Raw genomic sequence first — 21160 nt, 5'->3', positions numbered from 1 at the left:
TGCATGCAATAAAGCCCATTTACAGTAGAGTCTTGCTTATCCGACATCAGAACGTCGGATAAACAAAAATGTCGGATAATAGGGTGTCTCCTACTTTTACCTGTCTGATGTGGTGCTAGACACCTAGATTACTAACAACAGGGACTCAAAAAGTTAAAGCAAGACAATGCCCCAGGGGTAGAGTGCCATGGGTGGGGTGGTTGTTCCAATACAATTTGAAATTATGATATGTCAATTCTGGTTTTGGAAATCACCCAGTTGATGTCCACAGTTTGGAGTGTAAGGGTGGGCAAGGAAAGTCAGATGACCACATTTTTGGTGGTACCTGGGGTGGTTTTCTTGACTTCCCTTTTTCACTTATTGGGAATGGAGAGAGAGTTGGTTTTGGAAATCACCCAGTTGATGTCCACAGTTTGGAGTGTAAGGGTGGGCAAGGAAAGTCAGATGACCACATTTTTGGTGGTACCTGGAGTGGTTTCCTTGACTTGCCTTTTTCACTTATTGGGAATGGAGAGAGAGTTGGGGAGCACTCCTTTAATTGAAGGGGAAATGCTGGAGGAAAAGGGGAGCGTCGGATAAGAAGGAATGTCGGATACGCGAAGGTCGGATAAACGAGACTCTACTGTACGTCCAGCCAAAAGTATGCGAGAGCAATAACCTCCTGGTGGGAAATTTCCCTTTGTAGAGATGTCTCTACTTAATGGACATTCAGTCTTAATTTCCACGATCCTCTCCTTCTCCAGAGAAATTCTGGGAATGGTTTTGTAAGAGGAATTTGCAGAAGGGTTCTCAGTGTCTACAAAATGATGCGTGTTAAAGTCCTATAAAGTGGAGCCCAAACTAATTTAGAGTAGGCAAAGTTCAGATGTAGCCTCTTTTTGAATCTAGTCCATGCATGGTCAAACTTGGACCCTCCAGATGTTTTGGGCTTCAACTCCCACCATTCCTAACAGCCTCAGGCCCCTTCCTTTTCCCCTTTTTCCGCTTAAGCCCCTTCCGCTTAAGCGGCTGAGGGGGGAAAAGGAAGGGGCCTGAGGCTGTTAGGAATGGTGGGAGTTGAAGTCCAAAACACCTGAAAGGCCCAAGTTGGCCCATAACTGATCTACTCCGGATACCAGTCCTTTGAAATATTTTTCTTGAATCAGGGAAGAAATTACCATACAGGACAGATGAAGGCTATACGATGGTCAACGACAATAAACAAAAGCCATTTCAGTTCTATCTCTGGTTCCCCCAGAGACTATTGGTAGACTTATGTTTATATTTTAAAAGAATTGTTTGGATGTCATTGGAAAAAGCAATACTCCTAATTTCAAAGGACATCCAGATTGAAATTTAGACTTGTGGTAGATTCTGAAATGTTGAGCATCCTATTATTACTCCACTTGCCGCTTCCCACATCTCGAAAACAAAATTCAAGATTATTTTTTTCTAAATGTAAAAGGATATGGAAAATTATTTTCAGATTTCCAATCAAAGTGTAAGTTTGTCAGCTTTTTATAGCATCTGTACAGCACTTGGAACTGTTTTCGAACATTAAAGATAAACGTGTTTTCATCGGTTATTTATTAATGAAATGTTTTTAAGACTTTTTTTCGTGTTGGGAACGACTTGAGAAACTGCAAAATGCTTCTGATGTGAGAGAATTGGCTGTCTGCAAGGATGTCGCCCGGGGGATTTGGGGGGGGGGGGGGGGCTGGTGTGCAAACAAGTGAAGAATAGGCTAGTCAATAAGGTGGATAGAACATATAGCAACATAGGAAAAGAGCAGTTGTAACAGGGCCATTTTAACTTTAAAGTGCAGTAATCAAATACAGGAATTTGATTTTAGACCATGGTAAAGGACCATCTCCAGCAAAGGGTCACCGCCTTGTTGTGGCGCTGGAGCTTGAGCACCTCAATGATGTCATGAGCGAAACCGTGAAGGGCCACCCAAGACGGGACGGTCGTGGCAGAGAGGTCAGACCAAGCGTGATCCCTGGGGAAGGCAACGGCAAACCACCCCAGTATCCTTGCCAAGAAAACTAAATGGACCAGTACAACCAGAGATATGTCGGTATGCCATTGGAAGATGGGACTCCCAGGTCGGAAGATGGCCAAAATGCTACTGGGGAGGAGCAGAGGATAAGTTCAACTAGCCCCAGATGTGATGACGCAGCTAGCTCAAAGCCGAAAGGAAGGCTAGCGGCCGACGGTACTGGAGGTGAACGACGAATCCGATGCTCTAAAGATCAACACACCATAGGAACCTGGAATGTAAGATCTATGAGCCAGGGCAAATTGGATGTTGTTATTGGTGAGATGTCAAGACTAAAGATAGACATTCTGGGGGTCAGCGAACTGAAATGGACTGGAATGGGCCACTTCACATCAGATGACCACCAGATCTACTACTGCGGACAAGAGGAACATCGAAGAAATGGAGTAGCCTTCATAATTAATAAGAAATTCGCTAAAGCGGTGCTTGGATACAACCCAAAAAATGACAGAATGATCTCAATTCGAGTGCAAGGAAAGCCTTTCAACATTACAGTGATCCAAATATATGCCCCAACCACAGCTGCTGAAGAAGCAGAAGTAGATCAGTTCTATGAGGATCTGCAGGACCTACTGGATAATACACCAAAAAGAGACATTATTTTCATTACAGGAGACTGGAATGCCAAGGTGGGAAGTCAAATGACAACTGGGATCACAGGCAAGCATGGTCTGGGAGAACAAAATGAAGCGGGACGCAGGCTGATAGAATTTTGCCAGGAAAACTCGCTGTGTATAACGAATACTCTCTTCCCGCAACCTAAAAGACGGCTTTACACATGGACCTCACCAGACGGTCAACACCGAAATCAGATTGACTAGATCCTTTGCAGCCAAAGGTGGCGGACATCCATCCAGTCGGTGAAAACAAGACCTGGGGCTGACTGTAGCTCAGATCACGAACTTCTTATTGCTCAATTTAGAATAAAACTAAAGAGATCAGGGAAAATACACAGACCAGTTAGATATGATCTCACTAACATTCCTAGCGAATATACAGTGGAAGTGAAGAATAGATTTGAAGGGCTAGATTTAGTAAACAGAGTCCCAGAAGAACTATGGACAGAAGTCCGCGACATTGTTCAGGAGGCGGCAACAAAGTACGTCCCAAAGAAAAAGAAAACCAAGAAGGCAAAATGGTTGTCTGCTGAGACACTGGAAGTAGCCCAAGAAAGGAGGAAAGCAAAAGGAAACAGGGATAAGGGGAGATATACCCAGTTAAATGCGCAATTCCAGAGGTTAGCCAGAAGAGACAAGGAACTATTTTTAAACAAGCAATGCATGGAAGTGGAAGAAGACAACAGAATAGGAAGGACAAGAGACCTCTTCCAGAAAATTAGAAACATTGGAGGTAAATTTCAGGCAAAAATTGGTATGATAAGAAACAAAGATGGCAGGGACCTAACAGAAGCTGAAGAGATCAAGAGAAGGTGGCGAGATTATACAGAAGATCTGTATAGGAAGGATAACAATATCGAGGATAGCTTTGACGGTGTGGTGAATGAATTAGAACCAGACATCCTGAGGAGTGAGGTTGAATGGGCCTTAAGAAGCATTGCTAACAACAAGGCAGCAGGAGATGATGGGATCCCAGCTGAACTGTTTAAAATCTTAAAAGATGATGCTGTCAAGGTGATGCATGCCATATGCCAGCAAATATGGAAAACACAAGAATGGCCATCAGACTGGAAAAAATCAACTTACATCCCCATACCAAAAAAGGGAAATGCGAAAGACTGCTCAAACTTCCGTACAGTGGCCCTTATTTCTCATGCCAGTAAGGTAATGCTCAAGATCCTGCAAGGAAGACTCCAGCAATACATGGAGCGAGAGTTGCCAGATGTTCAAGCTGGGTTTAGAAAAGGCAGAGGAACGAGAGACCAGATTGCCAATATCCGCTGGATAATGGAGAAAGGCAGGGAGTTTCAGAAAAACATCTACTTCTGCTTCATTGACTACTCTAAAGCCTTTGACTGTGTGGATCATAATAAATTGTGGCAAGTTCTTGGTGGGATGGGCATACCAAGCCACCTTGTCTCTCTCCTGAGGAATCTGTACAAGGACCAAGTCGCAACAGTCAGAACTGACCACGGAACAACAGACTGGTTCAAGATTGGGAAAGGCGTACGGCAAGGCTGCATCCTCTCACCCAACCTTTTTAACTTGTATGCAGAACACATCATGCGATGTGCGGGGCTTGATGAATGCAAAGCTGGGGTGAAAATTGCTGGAAGAAACATTAACAACCTCAGATATGCAGATGACACCACTCTGATGGCCGAAAGCGAGGAGGAGCTGAGGAGCCTTCTAATCAAGGTGAAAGAAGAAAGCGCAAAAGCCGGGTTGCAGCTGAACGTCAAAAAAACCAAGATTATGGCAACAAGAATGATTGACAACTGGAAAATAGAGGGAGAAAATGTGGAGGCCGTGACAGACTTTGTATTTCTAGGTGCAAAGATTACTGCAGATGCAGACTGTGGCCAGGAAATCAGAAGACGCTTACTTCTTGGGAGGAGAGCAATGTCCAGTCTCGATAAAATAGTAAAGAGTAGAGACATCAGACTGGCAACAAAGATCCGCCTAGTCCAAGCCATGGTATTCCCTGTAGTCACCTACGGATGTGAGAGCTGGACCTTAGGGAAGGCTGAGCAAAGGAAGATCGATGCTTTTGAGCTGTGGTGCTGGAGGAAAGTGCTGAGAGTGCCTTGGACTGCGAGAAGATCCAACCAGTCCATCCTCCAGGAAATAAAGCCCGGCTGCTCACTGGAAGGAAGGATACTAGAGACAAAGTTGAAGTACTTTGGCCACATCATGAGGAGACAGCAAAGCCTAGAGAAAACAATTATGCTGGGGAAAGTGGAAGGCAAAAGGAAGAGGGGCCGACCAAGGGCAAGATGGATGGATGGCATCCTTGAAGTGACTGGACTGACCTTGAAGGAGCTGGGGGTGGTGACGGCCGACAGGGAGCTCTGGTGCGGGCTGGTCCACAAGGTCACGAAGAGTCGGAGACGACTGAATGAATGAACAACAACAACAAAGGACCATCTGTCAAAAGAATGTCAATCGAATGCACAAGCGGAACATCCACATCTTTAGTTCCTTATGAAACGTGGATAGGGAGGGTGCTAGCCTGATCTCCCTGGGGACGGGAGTTCCAGAGATGAGGAGCCACCACCAAGAATGCCCTTTTTCTCATCCCCACCAACCACACCTGAGACAAGGGTGGGAGCAAGAGAAGAGCCTCCCCAGAGGATCTTAAGAGAGCATGTGGACTCATAAGGGAAGATATGGTCACGAAGATAGGCAGGTCCTGAACTGTTTAGAGAAGGGGTTCTCAACCTGTGGGTCCCCAGATGTTTTGGCCTTCAACTCCCAGAAATCCTAACAGCTGGTATACTGGCTGGGATTTCTGGGAGTTGTAGGCCAAAACACATGGGGACCCACATGTTGAGAACCACTGGTTTAGAGCTTTATAGTTGATAACTTGCACCTTGAATTGGGACCGGAAACTTATTGGCAGCCAGTGGAGCTGTTTAAACAGCGGGGTTGACCACTCCCTGTTAACAATCTGGCCGCCAACCATTGCACCAACCTTTGCACCGAGCCGTCTTCAAGGGCAGCCCCACATAGAGTGCATTACAGTAGTCCAATCTTGAGGTAATTAAGGCATGGACTATCATGGTCAAGTCAGACTTCTTGAGGTACGGTTGCACCTGGCGCACAAGCTTTAACTGTGCGAAGGCCTTCCCGGCCACCGCCAACTCCTGAGCATCAAGTGTCAGAGCTGAATCCAGGAGGATCCCCAAAGTAAATAATACATCTTTTATGTAGGAGATACCCCACTACTGAACTTAACCATCTCTGAAATGGAAACAATAGAGACTCCAAAAGAAGAATATAACAGGAGCTTGAACCTTTTAATTTTCATCCCAAGCAAAAAAGATGTTACTTTATCGTTGCTCAGTTCTCTTGTCAAGAGTGGGCCAGGGGAAGGGGTATATGGGTAGGCGGGGAAGGGCTGCGGGTGATCTTAAGTGCCCGGCAAAAGAGCACGGCTTCTTCGCCAAAGCCCAGCCGGTAATGCCACCAGTAGAGCTTCTGCCTGGGTTGCAAGATCACCCGGAGAGGCTCCCCTTCTTCTGCCACTGCCTCCCATTCTTCCTGTTCGGTCTGCACTCCCATCCCACCGTAAACTGTAGGGAGGGAGAACTGGGCTTGCAGAAGTGAGACGATCAAGGAGTCGGAATCGGCAGCCCCACACGCCTGGTACTTTGGGCCGAAAGCCGACTTGACGTAGCCAACCCGCCGGGTGATTTCGTGGCTGCTGGGCATGGGCATGTCGGTGGCGTTGGAAATCAGTTTGATACACTCCCAGGCACCGAAAGCCAGCCCGTGAATGAGAGCCAGGCCTCCAGGGAGGAAACAAACCACATCAGGGTGGATTGAGAAGGTCTCCTTGTCTCCCGTTGTGGCAAGCATCTGGCCACAAAGGTGGCTCTGGTTCATCTCGAAGCAAGCGATCTGAGTGGCACTGGCACCGTAATAATACAACCCATCCAGAAATGGGCCTTCCAAGGAGACCTCCTTTGCCGCAGCCCCAGTGGAAAGGTCAGCCACAGAGAGGGCCACGCCACGCTTGAGAAAGAAGACGAAGAAACGGCCCTCGCAGGAGGCATAGTGGTCACCTCCTTGGCAGCTGGGGTGCAAAGGCATTGTGTTGGAGGGAGGCTCTGAGTTCAAGTCTAGCACTTTGCAAAAGGAGTCCCCATCGAGGAGGTAGATGTCAGAACTGGTGGGGTCTCCCACATAGTGGCCTTTGCCACGGCAGGCCGGGTGCAGATCCCACACCTTGATGTCCTGCCCTGAGGAGAAGTCCAGCACTTGAAGGTAGCAACCCAGGTCTGAGCGAACGATGAAGGAGCCGTGACGAGTGGCGAATACATCTGTACCAGGACAAATGGTCCGGGGAACGACAACAGCCATGACGCCTATACATGGGAGGGATGGAGAAAAATATTCCTTATTAATATAGAGTAGACTCTCCATTGAACAGAACTCAAACAATCAGAATTCTCAAGTAACCAACAAAAATGGAAGACATAATACTTTAAATAAAAAAGTGGAATTGTAATTTGTCCTTATTTGGTTTTAATTACTGTTGCCATCACTGTCATAAGCAATCCCTCATGTCCAAATATGATTGCCTTCCAAGTGTAATCATTGGCGGTAGGTCTGTAATTACTGTTTTCAATATACATATCAAGTCAATACAGAGTTGATAGCACGGCATAGTATGGGGCAGAGTATTATGTCTAATTTTAATAATAGGCAGCTAGCAGTTCCAATGGATGTTGGTTAATTGAGAACCAACTATGTTGTTGTTGTTGTTGTTGTTGTTGTTATCTGATACACAACAAGACTAGTACATGCCAAACAAGAGCACTATGCTGGATTTTGTATTCGATAGCATGTCGGATACTTCCCAAGTGTCTAGGACAGTGTGATGTATCTGCAACGGGTGGTCTTTTGCAGCTGACAGATGATGATTTTGTCAGCACCGATTGTTTTTCAGTGCAGGCTAAGGTCTTTAGGCACTGGCCCAGTGTGCCAATCACCACTGGCACCACCTTGACTGGCTTGTGCCAGAGTCTTTGCAGTTCGATCTTTAAATCTTCATATCATGTCAGCTTTTCCAGTTGTTTCTCTTCAATCCTGCTGTCACCTGGGATTGCGACATCGACGATCCATACTTTGTTTTTTAACAAGATTGTGAGGTCAGGAGTATTGTGTTCCAAAACTCTGTCTGTCTGAATCCGGAAGTCCCAGAGGAGTTTGGCGTGTTCATTCTCTGTAACTTTTTCTGGCTTGCGATCCCACCAGTTCTTTGTTGCAAGCAGATGGTATTCATGGCACAAGTTCCTATGGATCATCTGAGCAACGGTGTTATGCCTCTGCTTGTAGTCCATTTGCGGATCTCCTTGCAGCAGCTGAGTATGTGATCCGTTGTTTCGTCTATATCCTTGCAGAGTTTACACTAGCTGACCTTTCAATTCTGGCTTTGATAGCATTTTTCTAATGGCTTGTTCTTGGGCTGCCAGAATCAGGCTTTCAGTCTCCTTTTTCAAAGTTCCATTTGTGAGCCAAATCCATGTTTTTTCCTTGTCAATTTAGCTCTCAATTTTTCCCAGGAACTGTCCACTGAGAGCCTTCTTTTGCCAGTTTTGTCTTCTGCTCGGCATTGTATTTTTATGGTATTTACTCTTTGTCTTTTGCACTATTGACTTCCATCAATGTTGGTTCTTGATTGCCAATAATAATAATAATAATAATAATAATAATAATAATAATAGACACAAAAATGCAGTATAACACAGCAAACAAGATATATGTGTTCATTTGCAAGTTTATGATCCTTCTAGTTCTTTACTACTGGCAGGTGTTACTTGTGACATAAGTTCCAATGAATCAATTGGGCCACAGAGTTGTGCATCTGTTTGCAGTTCATCTGTGCGATTTTCTTGCAACAGCTGAGGATATGATCCATGGTTTCATCAGCTTCCTTGCACAGCCTGCATTTTTCGATCAGGAAGAATCAGGCCTTCTGTCTCCTATATTATTATTATTATTATTGACACAAAAACACAGTATGTCACAGCAAATGAGATCTATATGCTGGATTTCGTATCACAAAATCACAAGTTGAACACTTCCCTGTGTGATGTATTTTCGAATGATGAACGCAGATCCAAGTAAGCTGGCCTTTTGTATTTGACAGATCATGATTTTGTCGATGTTTATTGTTTCCAAATGCCGTCTGAGATCTTTTGGGACAGCATCCAGTGTATCGATGACCACTGGGACCACCTGTACTGGTTTATGCCAGAGCCTTTGCAGTTTGATTTTGAGGTCCTGATCATGGCTGAGTTTTTCCTATTGTTTTTCCTCAGTGCGACTGCCACCTGGAATGGCGACATCAATAATCCAAACCTTTTTCTTTTCCACAATCATGATGTCTGGTGTATTGTGTTCCAAAACTTTGTCAGTCTGGATTCGAAAGTCCCACAGTATTTTTGCGTGTTCATTTTCCACTCCCTTTGCAGGTTTATGATCCCACTAGTTCTTTACTACTGGCAGGTGGTACTTGTGACATAAGTGAATCATTTGGGCCACAGAGTTGTGCCTCTGTTTATAGTCCGTCTGGGCAATTTTCTTGCAGCAGCTGAGGATATGGTCCATGGTTTCATCAGCTTTCTTGCACAGTCTGCATTTTGGATCATCTGCTGATTTTTCAATCCTGTCCTTAATTGCATTGGTTCTGATAGCTTGCTTCTGTGCTGCAAGAATCAGGTCTTCTGTCTTTATTATTATTATTATTATTATTATTATTATTATTATTATTATCTGGCCAAATGCAGAGGATTTAAAGATAGAACAGCAAAGACTCACAATCGTGGGGGGGAAAACAAAGCATGGATCATCGATGTTGCAATCCCAGGTGACAACAGATTTGTTAATTGTTAGAGTTGTTAAAGTGAACAGAAATGCTGGACCACACTTAACAAGTACCATATCAGACTACACAGAGAAGCCATTGAAATCCACAAGCATGTGGCTAACATCAACAGAAAGAAGGAAACCATGAAAATGAACAAAATCTTGCTCACAGTATTTTTAAAAAAATCTAAAATCAACACTGTAAATAAAGAGCAACACTAAAAAAAAAAAAAGAGGAATTCCAGACATGAAACAATCAGGGCCAGCTAACACCTCCCAACAAAGGATACTCCCAGGCAGCAACCAGCCAGGCATTGAAGCTGCAAGGCCCTTCAATGCTAATCAAGGTGGCCAATTGCAACATGCACACTTGACTCAAGATTTCTTTCTCCCACTCTGGGCATTATTCCACAGGGATATATCTCTATCTATCTATCTATCTATCTATCTATCTATATCTATATATATACACACACATATATACATATATATATACACACACACACAAACAACCATTTGCCTAGTTTCCAACAGACCCCACAACCTCTGAGGATACCTGCCATAGATGTGGGAGAAACGTCAGGAGAGAATGCTTCTGGAACATGGCCAGACAGCCCAGAAAACTCACAGCAACCCAAGCTGGGAGTTGTTGTTTTTGCAAGGCACCAGAACTCTTTAGCAGAGAAGGATAAAGACCTTGCAGCATGGAAATGTCCCTTCTAACTAACTGTTTGTGCATCATCTAAAATGCACCAATATTATCTTTATGCACAGTGATGCAAACAAAACTAGATCACATGCTGCATCTACATTACATAATGAATGCAGTTTGACTCTACTTTTAACTGTTATGGAATCCTGGGAGTTGTAGTTTGGTGAGACACCAGTGCAACGAGCAGGAAGGTGTTCAGGGACTTTGATGAAGCAGAGAAGGCTCAAGATCTGTCAAAGCTAGAACGTGGGAGTGGCTCAGATCTTGGGATCTGTAGTTTTGCAAGGTCTTGAGCCTTCTCTGCCCAAAGAGTGCAAGTGCCTCACCAAACTACAACTCCCTGGATTGCATAACCTTTTTTTCTGGGGAGAAGGGGATAAAGGGAAAGAAGAGAAAGCCTGCAATGCAAGCTAACGCACCTCTTCACCCTGCACACTCCAGTCCTTGCTTCCTCTCCAAAGCTCAGTCAATCCCTCGATTGCGCATGCGCACCGTGGCTGGAAACTGGACTCCTCCTCCTTGAACAAAGGGGTGGAGAAGCCCAAGCAAAGCGAAACTGTGATGTGTAGCATTGGCTGCAAGTTAAAGGCACAGCAGGGCATGCAAAAAAAGAGGCCTCTGTTGGTGCAGGAAAAAAGGATCCCACCAACACATTTGGAGCTGTTTAGCAATGGAATATGCTCAAAGGATGCACCTCCTCTACAGGTTTTGGATGGCCATCTGTCAGGAGGGATTTGATTCTGCATTCCTGCACAACTGGACGACCCTTGGGGCACTTGGAACATGCTCAAAGGATGTGCCTCCATGACAGGTTTTGCATGGCCATCTGTCAGGATGGATTTGATTGTGCGTTCTTGCTCAACTGGATGACCCTTGGGCAATGGAACATGCTCAAAGGATGCGCCTCCTCGACAGGTTTTGGATGGTCATCTGTCAGGAGGGATTTGGTTGTGCACTCCTGCACAACTGGATGACCCTTGGGCAATGGAACATGCTCAAAGGATGTGTCTCCTAAGCAGGTTTTGCATGGCCATCTGTCATGAGGGATTTGATTGTGCATTCATGCACAACTGGGTGGTTCTTGGGCAATGGATCATGCTCAAAGGATGCGCCTCCTCGGCAGGTTTTGCATGACCATCTGTCAGGAAGAATTGGATTGTGCATTTCTGAACAACTGAATGATCCTTGGGCAATGGAACATGCTCAAAGGATGTGTCTCCTAAGCAGGTTTTGCATGGCCATCTGTCAGGAGGGATTTGAATGTGCATTCCTGCACAACCCTTGGGCAATGAAGCATGCTCAAAGGATGTGCCTCCTTTACAGGTTTTGAATGGCCATCTGTCAGGAGGGATCGGATTGTGCATTCCAGCACAACTGGACAACTCTATGGCAATGGAACAGGCTCAAAGGATGTGCCTCCTCTACAGGTTTTGCATGGCCATCTGTCAGGAGGGATTTGATTGTGCATTCCTGCACAACTGGATAGCCCTTGGACAATAGAACATGCTCAAACAATGTGCCTTCTTGACAGGTTTTGCATGGCCACCTCTTGGGAGGGATTTGATTGTGCATTTGTGCACAACTGGATGATCCTTGGGCAATAAAACATGCTTAAAAGATGTGCCTCCTCAAAAAGTTTTGAAAGGCCATCTGTCAGGAGGGATTTGATTGTGCATTCCTGCACAACTGGGTGACTCTTGGGCAATGGAACATGATCAAAGGGTGCACCCCCTCGACAGGTTTTACATGGCCATCTGTCAGGAGAGATTTAATTGTGCATTCCTGCACAACCGGATGGCCCTTTGGGGTCTCTTCCTAATCTATGATTCTATACTATGAGTTGTTCAGCAGAGGAATATGCTGCTTCCAAGCATACAGTGGGTAGCCATCTGTCAGGAGGGTTTTTGTTGTATCACATATGTATTTCCCTTAATGTTTGCATATTTTTGGATTTCGGATGGTATGGAAAGGCTTTTATTTTAAGCCACTTTGAGGCTTCTTGTGGGGAGAAAAAGCAGGGTATAAATAAACATTATGATAATAACGCTACATAACACAATTCCCGGGAATTCAATAACATACAACTCTGCAGTCAAATTATTTTGGGGACTGCATTCTCCAGAATCCCACAATGTCTCCATTGTAGTGAGAATTGTCTCTGCAAAACCTTTTGGAGATTATATTTCCCAGAATTTCCCAAACATTGCGGCCTTGTTTGGTTGGCTGGAGGAGGATTCTGGTACGTTTAAGGTAAAGGTTTCCTCTTGACATTAAGTCTAGTTGTGTCCGACTCTAGGGGGTGGTGCTCATCTCCATTTCTAAGCCGAAGAGCCGTCGTTGTCCGTAGACACCTTCAAGGTCATGTGGCCAGCATGACTGCATGGAGCACCATTACCTTCCTGCAGAAGTGGTACCTATCCATCTCGCATTTTCATGTTTTCAAACTGCTAAGTTGGCAGAAGCTGGGGCTAACAGCAGTAGCTCACCCTGCTTCCCGGAATCCAACCGCCGACCATTCAGCAAGTTCAGCAGCTCAGCGGTTTAACCCACTGTGCCACCAAGGGACCCTTCTGGGTACATTTAGTCCTTCCAAAATAGCCTTTCCAAGCTGTGATGATGGGTGCACAGCACTAACACTGTTGGCATTCTTTGTAGTGAGGGTTGCTGGTACAAAATGAATCCCTGGGAGAAGGAAACCTTTGTTTTAAAAAGAACTTTATTTAAGTTTTGCACATTGAGATGCACATGAAGAAGCTTCTCCAAAGAAAAAAAAATATTTTGGCAATAATATTCCAATGAGGGAAAGGGTAGGCAACTATAGAAGCAGAGCAGGCATGGGCAAATTTACAACCCCCAGGTGTTTTGTGGGAGTTGAAGTCCAAGTTTGCCCATGTTGCATCTCAGCAGGAATTCACCTTGCTCAAAGCACTCACCAGGAAACCAGACATGGTAATGAATAGTTTATTCATAAAACACATACAAGAAAGGGCCAAAACCACCTTAAGCAAATAAAAAAGTAAAAATCCAAGTGTGCATGTAGAAAACAAGTCCCATAGGCAAAAGGTAAATCCAAAAACAAGTTAAAACTTGAACATTAATCCAGAAAACAAGGAACAAAACAAGAGCAGGAATCCATAGGTAAACACTTAAAGCAGGAAGCAAAACTTGACTAGAAATTGTAGGCCTAGAGCAATGGTTCACTACCTTCCTAATGGCGCAACCCCTTAATACAGTTCCTTATGTTGTGGTGGCCCCAACCATAACATTACTTTCGTTGCTACTTCACAACAGTAATTTTGCTCCTGTTATGAATCATCTTGTAAATATCCAATATTCAGGATGTATTTTCATTCATTTGGCACAAATACTCAATATGCCCAAATTTGAATACTGGTGGGGTTAAGGGGAGGATTGATTTTGTCATTTGAGAGTTGTAGTTGCTGGGATTTATAGTTCACCTACAATATCAAAGAGCATTCTGAACTCCACCAGTGATGGAATTGAATCAAACTTTGGACACAGAGCTCCCATGACCAACAGAAAATACTAGACCTCACTACCTCTGAGGATGCTTGACTTAGATGCAGGCGAAATGTCAGGAGAAAATGCCTCTAGAACATGGCCACACAGCCCGAAAAAAACCACAAGAACCTAGTGATTCCAGCCATGAAAGCCTTCGACAATACTAGAAGGGTTTGATGGGTATTGACCTTGGGTTTTAGAGTTGTAGTTCACCTACATCCAGAGAACACTGATGCATCTGGACCAAACTTGGCACAAATACTCAATATGCCCAAATGTGGACACAGGTGGGGTTGGGGAAAATAGACCTTGACATTTGGGAGTTGTAGTTGCTGGGATTTATAGTTCACTTATAATCAAAGAGTAATCAGAACTCCACCAATGATAGAATTGGGCCAAACTTTCCACATGGAACTCCCACGACCAACAGAAAATACTGTGTTTTATAATTGTCTTTGGCGACCCCTTGGACACCCCCTCGTTGACCCCCAGGTTGAGAAACACTGATCTAGAGCTTGGAGCATGAACCAGGAACAAGTCAGGACGTTGCTTGATCTGAAATCCTAGCAGCTCTCTCTCATTTAAGGGCTGCAATACATGAACACATTCTTTTGACCTTGAGAGGCCACTTCTGCCTATCCTTCCCATGGCTTTGCTTGCACCTGAATTTCTTCCCCTGTAGGAGAAGCCAGCTGTTTCTTTGGATGAGCTCATGTTATCCTCCCTTCCCTGCCTGTCGGCTTCCAAAGCAGTTTCATTCCCACACTCAGAAACAACACCTTGCTCCAAAAATCCTTCTGTTCTCCCAGACTGAGAACCATCTTGCTCCAACACTCCTCTGTCTGGGCACCCACAGAAACAGTAGGCCCTGCACCCCAAACCCCTCATTATCATCAGCTGGCTGAACCACAACAACCCATGCTTGAACTACAGCAACAATTGAGCTAAAATTTAGGAGGAAGGAAGCAAGGGGATCTCACTGGGAGGATCGCGACTGTTGGTGACTTTAATTTGTCTACAAAACAAAATGACTTCTTTCCCAAGACCCAGCTGGTATTGCCACACATAGGAAACTTCATTGGGTTGCAGTGCGAATCGTACGCTCATCTCGACCTCGCGGGCTTCTTCCCATTCCTCCTGCTTTGCGTCAAGGCCGAGACCTCCGTATTGGATGGGTAACGCAAACTGGGACTTGGCTATTGCGATGGCAATGGATCCGGGGTCTGGAGAATCCGACAGCGAGGCCGTCCAATTGGTCCCAATGTTGGCAAGTTTCTCCTTGGCACAGCCCACCTTCATGAAGATGCCCTGCGTGCTGGTGATGGGGTCGTCAGAGTGGTTGTGGTAGGTGTCCACCAGTTCCCAAGCCCCGTACGCCGACCCTTTAAGGAAGCCAAGACCCCCCGGCAAGAAGCTGAGGAAACTGGGGTGGAAAGAGAAGAGCTCTCCGCTGAAGTTGTCCTGCAGTTGCCAATAGAGGTAGCTCTGGTGGCTTTCCATCTTCTCTTTGGACCACCAATGTTGTCCCGGAACAGTGGCTAGCTCTGGTTCCCCTGTTGTCAGGTCTTTCACTGCTGTGACACTGCCTGGGCTGAGGATGATGCCAAAGGATCCACTGGTGATGGCAAAGTAATGCTGCCCATCACAGCAACTGGGGTGCAAAAGACGAGGTTCTTTGCTGGTCCCAGTGTGGAGGTCTTCAGCTTCCAGGATTTTGTTGTCTTTTATGACGTAGATGGAGTTGTGCCATCGGGAGCCAAAATAGTGTTGGCCGCCCCTTAAAGAAGAGTGGAGAGGACGCAGATCGGCACAAGGTGAGGTCGGCAAAGGAGGCAGGAGCAGGTAACAATTCAGATCCGGCCGGACAATCACATCTCCAACCCTGGTGCTGAAAATGTGGACATTGGGTATGTCTTTCTGTGGGGCCATTGCATCTAAGGCCTTTATGGGGAGGAAGATGGAAAACAGAGATGGAGAATAAGAAAATAAGTGATTTAAGTTTCATAAACTCTATCCTTCCCCCAGCACACATTGTCCATCATCTATTGCTCACAATGAAATATTAGTACCAGCGACTCTTCTCAATTTGAAGTTTGATCCATGAGGATTTAAAAAGGTGATGGATGTGTTTGTCCTGTTCAGGTTTATTTGTAAGGAAAAGCTGGACAGGAATAATATCTAGCATATTCCTAGCCAAGGGTGCATCTACACTGTACAATGAATGCAGTTGATACTACTTTTCTGGAGCCCCCGGTGGCGCAGTGGGTTAAAGCGCTGAGCTGCTGAACTTGCTGACTGAAAGGTCACTGGTTCGAATCCAGGGAGCAGGGTAAGCTCCTGCTTTTAGCCCCAGCTTCTGCCAACCTAGCAGTTCAAAAACATGCAAATGTGAGTAGATCAATAGGTACTGCTCTGGCAGGAAGGTAACGGCGGTCCCTACAGTCATGTCAGCCACATGACCTTGGAGGTGTCTACGGACAATGCCGGCTCTTTGGCTTAAAAATGGAGATGAGCACCAACCCCTGGAGTCGGACACGGCTGGACTTAATGTCAGGGGAAAACCGTTACCTTTTACCTTAGCCTTTTAAACAGCCATATGCAATTAGGTAAATATTACACAGATACAACCTTTGCCCACCTGGAACAATGAGTTAGGTAAAACTTTACTTATTGAGGTTACGTCTGTTAGCACATTCGCGAAAAGCAAAGAGATTTCACCATAAAAACTGGAAACCATCCTGTGTTATACTATTTTCAACCTGATCTGCTTTTCCCAGTAATTTGCAGCTTTTGACAACCGCCTCCATTTCCCAAGCTTATCCTGATTCAATCCACCCACCGTCCCATTCCCAATTCTTACACTTGTTAAGTTGCACGTTGGTTGTCAGTGTTCTGAGTCTATGCCAGTCGAATCATCTTGTCTCTTCCTTCCAGCTTTGGTCTCTCCTTTCTAACCAAAACTGCCTCCCTTTGTGTTCCCAGCCATAAATTGTTTGATATGCCCTCTCCTTGTCTCCGGCAGCGCCGTGTACTCTTTTCTCTTCCCTAGTTGTGATGGAAGGGAACCAACTTATCATCTTCATGCCCAAATTCTCTTGAGATGAAATCCCTCCCTTTTATCTGCTAAGCCCATAAGGCAAAAAGCAGCTATCAGTGTTTTGCACAAGGCTTATCTCAATGTCCAGCAGAATTTGAGAAGAGGCAAGTGTTTGGAAACTTAGAATCATATAGTTGGAAGAGACCTCGTGGGCCATCCAGTCCAACCCCCTGCCAAGAAACAGGAAAATTGCATTCAAAGCACCCCCGACAGATGGCCATCCAGCCTCTGTTTAAAAGCTTCCAAAGAAGGAGCCTCCACCACACTCCAGAGCAGAGAGTTCCACTGCTGAATGGTTCTTGCAGTCAGGAAGTTTTTCCTTAATGTTCAAATGGAATCTCCTTTCTTGTACTTTGAAGCCATTATTCCGTGTCCTTGTCTCCAGGGCAGCAGAAAACAAGCTTTCTCCCTCCTCCCTATGACTTGTCTCACATATTTATACATGGCTATCATGTCTCCTCTCAGCCTTCTCTTCTGCAGGCTAAACATGCCCAGGTTTTTAAGCCGCTCCTCATAGGGCTTTTTCTCCACATCATTTTAGTTGCCCTCCTCTGTACACATTCCAGCTTGTCAATATCTCTCTTGAATTGTGGTGCCCAGAATTGGACACAATATTCCAGATGTGGTCTAACCAAGGCAGAATAGAGGGGTAGCATTATTTCCCTAGATCTAGACACTATGCTCATATTGATGCAGGCCAAAATCCCATTGGCTTTTTTGCCACCACATCACATTGTTGGCTCATGTTTAACTTGTTGTCCACGAGGACCCCAAGATCGTTTTCACTTGAGCCACGCATCCCCCATTCTGTATGTTTACATCTTAGAGGAAGAATTTTCAATTGGGGAGCTTACAGGAGGGTTTATTTACAGTACTTATATTCCACCCTTCTCACCCAAAAGGGGACTCAGAGCGTATCACAGAACACATATACAGCAAACATTCAATGACGATTATACAATGACAAGACAGACAACAAATAGAGGAATATTTAGGCTTTTTCTCATCATTCAGCATCTTTTGGAGGCTGTGCTTTGTTCCTGCCACAGGGGGGTGCTGTTTGACCAGTAAACCCAGCATTCCCCAACACCATACTTCCCCCAAATGTCTAGGACTACAGCTCCCACCATCCCCATCCATCCTGGTAATCTAGAGCAGTGTTTCTCAACCTTCCTAACGCTGCGACAGGAGCCCCTGGTGGCACAATGGGTTAAACGCTTGTGCCACAGGACTGAAGACTGATAGGTCACAGGTTCGAATCCAGGGAGAGTGTGGATGAGCTCTCTCTGTCAGCTCCAACTCCCCATGCGGGGACATGAGAGAAGCCTCCCATAAGGATGGTAAAACATCAAACATCCAGTCGTCCCCTGGGCAACGTCCTTGCAGACATCCAATTCCCTCACACCAGAAGTGACTTGCAGTTTCTCAAGTTGCTCCTGACACAAAAAAATGCCACGACCTCTTAATACAGTTCCTCATATTGTGATGACCCCCAACCATAAAATTATTTTCATTGCCACTTCGTAACTGTAATTTTGCTACTGTTATGAATTGTAATGTAAATAGCTGATATGCAGAATGCATTTTAATTCACTGGACCAAATTTGGCACAAATACCCGATACGCCCACATTTGAATACTGGTGGGGTTTTGGGGGGGGGAGGGGATTGATTTTGTCATTTGGGAGTTGCAGTTGTGGAATTTATAGTTCACCTACAATCAAAGAGCACTCCAAACTCCACCAATGATGGAACAGAACCAAACTTGGCACAGAGAACTCCCATGACCAATAGAAAATACTGGAAGGGTTTGGTGAGCATTGACCTTGAATTATGGAGTTGTAGTTCACCTATATCCCAAGACCACTGTGGACTCAAACAATGAAGGATCTAGACCAAACTTGGCACGGATACTTAATATGCCCAAATTTGAACACTGCTGGAGTTTGGGGAAAATAGACCTTGACATTTGGGAGTTATAGTTGCTGGGATTTATAGTTCACCTACAAAGAACATTCTGAACCTCACCAAAGGTAGAATTGGACCAAACTTCCCACACAGAAGCTTCCCATGACCAACAGAAAATACTGTATTTTCTGATGATCTTTGATGACCCGTCTGACACCCCCTCATGACCTCCCGCCCAGAAGTCCCGACCCCAGGTTGAGAAACACTGATTTAGAGGGAAATTAATTAAGGAAGACTGTCTGTGTCCCAATTACAGAACTGTATTGGAAGAAGTCCTTTAAAGAGCACATCAGAGAAGCTTCTTTTATTGAGACAATGCTCAAAATTCTCAAGCCAGTATGGCAAGTGCAGATTCTGGGTGCCCATACTAACCAGATTATTTGTGGATTGTCCTTTTAAGAAGTGTTTTATCTATGCTCCAGTATTGACCAGCTCCAAAATCTTATCACGGTATCAATAGAATAACAATTACATTTCTCCATCAAAAGTTTTCCTCAGGAGGAGGCAGAATTTGTTCATCTTTGGGCTTCAAGGTCTTCTCGAGTTTGATTCCAAATTTTTCACTGAGTACTGCTAGAATATCAGAGCCATCCAGAGTCGTCTCTGTACGTTCTTCTCCTCTTGTAGTGATGAGACGCCAACCTATGTAGGTCAGGCGCCCACCATCTTCTTTGTGCAACGAGCAAAAGGATTTGCATGTGAAAACGGAGCTGGGTGAAGTCTGGTGGTAGAGGCACATATCAGTAAAGTCATCCAGCTTCTTCTCTTCAAGGGTGAACTTATATAAAGGTCTCCCCTCTTTTCCAGACACAGCTCGTCTCTCCAAGACCCAAATGTCCCCAGTCAGACCCAGCTGGAAAATGCCACCATCCTGGACTTGCTCCATGTTTGGTTTCAGCACTAATGGATCCATGAACCCTTCACCAAATCCAACATCACAAAGTAGGTGGTTCCCGTCCAGCTGAACCCAAATCACCAAGTGGTCCAAGGGAGGACCGTAACACCCAGTGATGCGGTTTCGGACACGTCCAGACACACCTTTGGCCTCAAATCCCAAGGTTTTCAGTAGCCACAGGAAAAGACCATTCAGCTCATAGCAGAAGCCGCCTCGGTGACGCCGGACGATCTTGTCATAGATGTGGGGTAAATCCAGAGTGATGGGTTCTCCACAGTGGATGCTGAGACTCTCAAAGGGCACAGAGAGGAGGTGGCAGCGGTGAAGACCAAACAAGGTCTCCCAAGATGGTTCGGTAGGACCTTGGTACCCGATGCGTTGCAGGTAACAACCAACATCCATGTTGAACCGAACCTAAGCAATAGAGGAGAAGGGTAAGAAATTGAGTCCAGATTTCTTTCAGACCTCACTTTCAACTCCTTCAGTTGCTTGGTGGATTTCAGTTCCTTTGGTGGGTTTCAATTCTTCTTGTCCAACTTGGCAAAATGAGGGTGAACCCCGTAATTGCTGAGTGCTGGTTTGTCGACCGGATTCCTCCTCCTCTTCTCCAGAAATCCTTTCATCTGCGGATACAGCTGGTAGGATTTGCTCTCCAGGAAGTAAATGGGAGAGTTCATGTGAGCACAGGCTTTAAAAAAAAATTAAACTCCACCTCTTTCTAGATTCTTTCTCAACTTCATGGCAGGACTTTAACCCTTTTGTAGTCAACGATATCCTAGATTCATGAGTGAAGAGGATCAGTAGCATAATGGTCAATTTTAACCTGCATTTTATCCGTGGATTTTAACTTGTATTTTTCTGTATGTCTTTTAATAGTGTTTTATCTCTTAATAGTGTTTTATCTCTTAAAACATGATGTTGTATCCTGCCTCAAGCCACAGGGAGAGGCAGGTAATACAATTATTATTATTATTATTATTATTATTATTATTATTATTATACTGACACAAAAACACAGTATGATACAGCAAATGAGATATATATGCTGGATTTTGTATCACAAAGTCACAAGTCAAACACTTCCCAAGCAATTAAGGACTGTGTGATGTTGTTGTTGTTGTTGTTGTTATTATTATTATTATTTGATACACCACAAGATTAGTACACAGCAAATAAGAGCACTATGCTGGCTTTTGTATTTGATCACATGTCGGATACTTCCCAAGTGTCTAGGACTGTGTGATTATCTGCAAAGGGTGGCCTTTTGCAGCTGACAGGTGGTGATTTTGTCAGCACTGATTGTTTTTCAGTGCAGGCCAAGGTCTTTAGGCACTGCACCCAGTGTGCCAATCACCACTGGGACCACCTTTACTGGCTTGTGCCAGAGTCTTTGCAGTTCGATCTTTAAATCCTCATATCATGTCAGCTTTTCCAGT

The 21160-nt window shown here is 44.9% G+C and overlaps 3 protein-coding genes across 4 annotated transcripts; all 3 read right to left on the bottom strand.

Annotated features, from left to right (window-relative positions):
- Nucleotides 1-5935: 5935 nt before the first annotated feature.
- LOC132779320 (uncharacterized) lies at nt 5936-10751 on the bottom strand. Its single transcript, XM_067469791.1, has 2 exons — nt 10663-10751; nt 5936-7025 (listed from the first exon to the last, which is right to left on the bottom strand). The coding sequence occupies exon 2, from the start codon at nt 7018-7020 to the stop codon at nt 6010-6012; it is 1011 nt and encodes a 336-aa protein (XP_067325892.1). The 5' UTR covers nt 7021-7025; nt 10663-10751; the 3' UTR covers nt 5936-6009.
- Nucleotides 10752-12963: 2212 nt separating this feature from the next.
- Nucleotides 12964-19287, bottom strand: LOC132777701 (uncharacterized). Of its 2 annotated transcripts, none has more exons than XM_060780118.2 (2): nt 19202-19287; nt 12964-15706 (listed from the first exon to the last, which is right to left on the bottom strand). In XM_060780118.2, the coding sequence occupies exon 2, from the start codon at nt 15692-15694 to the stop codon at nt 14717-14719; it is 978 nt and encodes a 325-aa protein (XP_060636101.2). In that variant the 5' UTR covers nt 15695-15706; nt 19202-19287; the 3' UTR covers nt 12964-14716. The 2 variants fall into 2 exon arrangements, with proteins under 2 accessions (XP_060636101.2, XP_067325891.1); XM_067469790.1 differs by lacking the exon at nt 19202-19287 and adding an exon at nt 16626-18422.
- Nucleotides 18520-20575, bottom strand: LOC132777702 (arylamine N-acetyltransferase, pineal gland isozyme NAT-10-like). Its single transcript, XM_060780119.2, has one exon. The coding sequence runs from the start codon at nt 20124-20126 to the stop codon at nt 19311-19313; it is 816 nt and encodes a 271-aa protein (XP_060636102.2). The 5' UTR covers nt 20127-20575; the 3' UTR covers nt 18520-19310.
- Nucleotides 20576-21160: the final 585 nt, after the last annotated feature.

This window comes from Anolis sagrei, chromosome 6, assembly GCF_037176765.1.
Source record: "Anolis sagrei isolate rAnoSag1 chromosome 6, rAnoSag1.mat, whole genome shotgun sequence".
Classification (NCBI taxonomy): Eukaryota; Metazoa; Chordata; class Lepidosauria; order Squamata; family Dactyloidae; genus Anolis; species Anolis sagrei.
The sequence above is the reverse complement of the archived record's forward strand: the minus strand, read 5'-3'. Positions and strand labels throughout refer to the sequence as shown.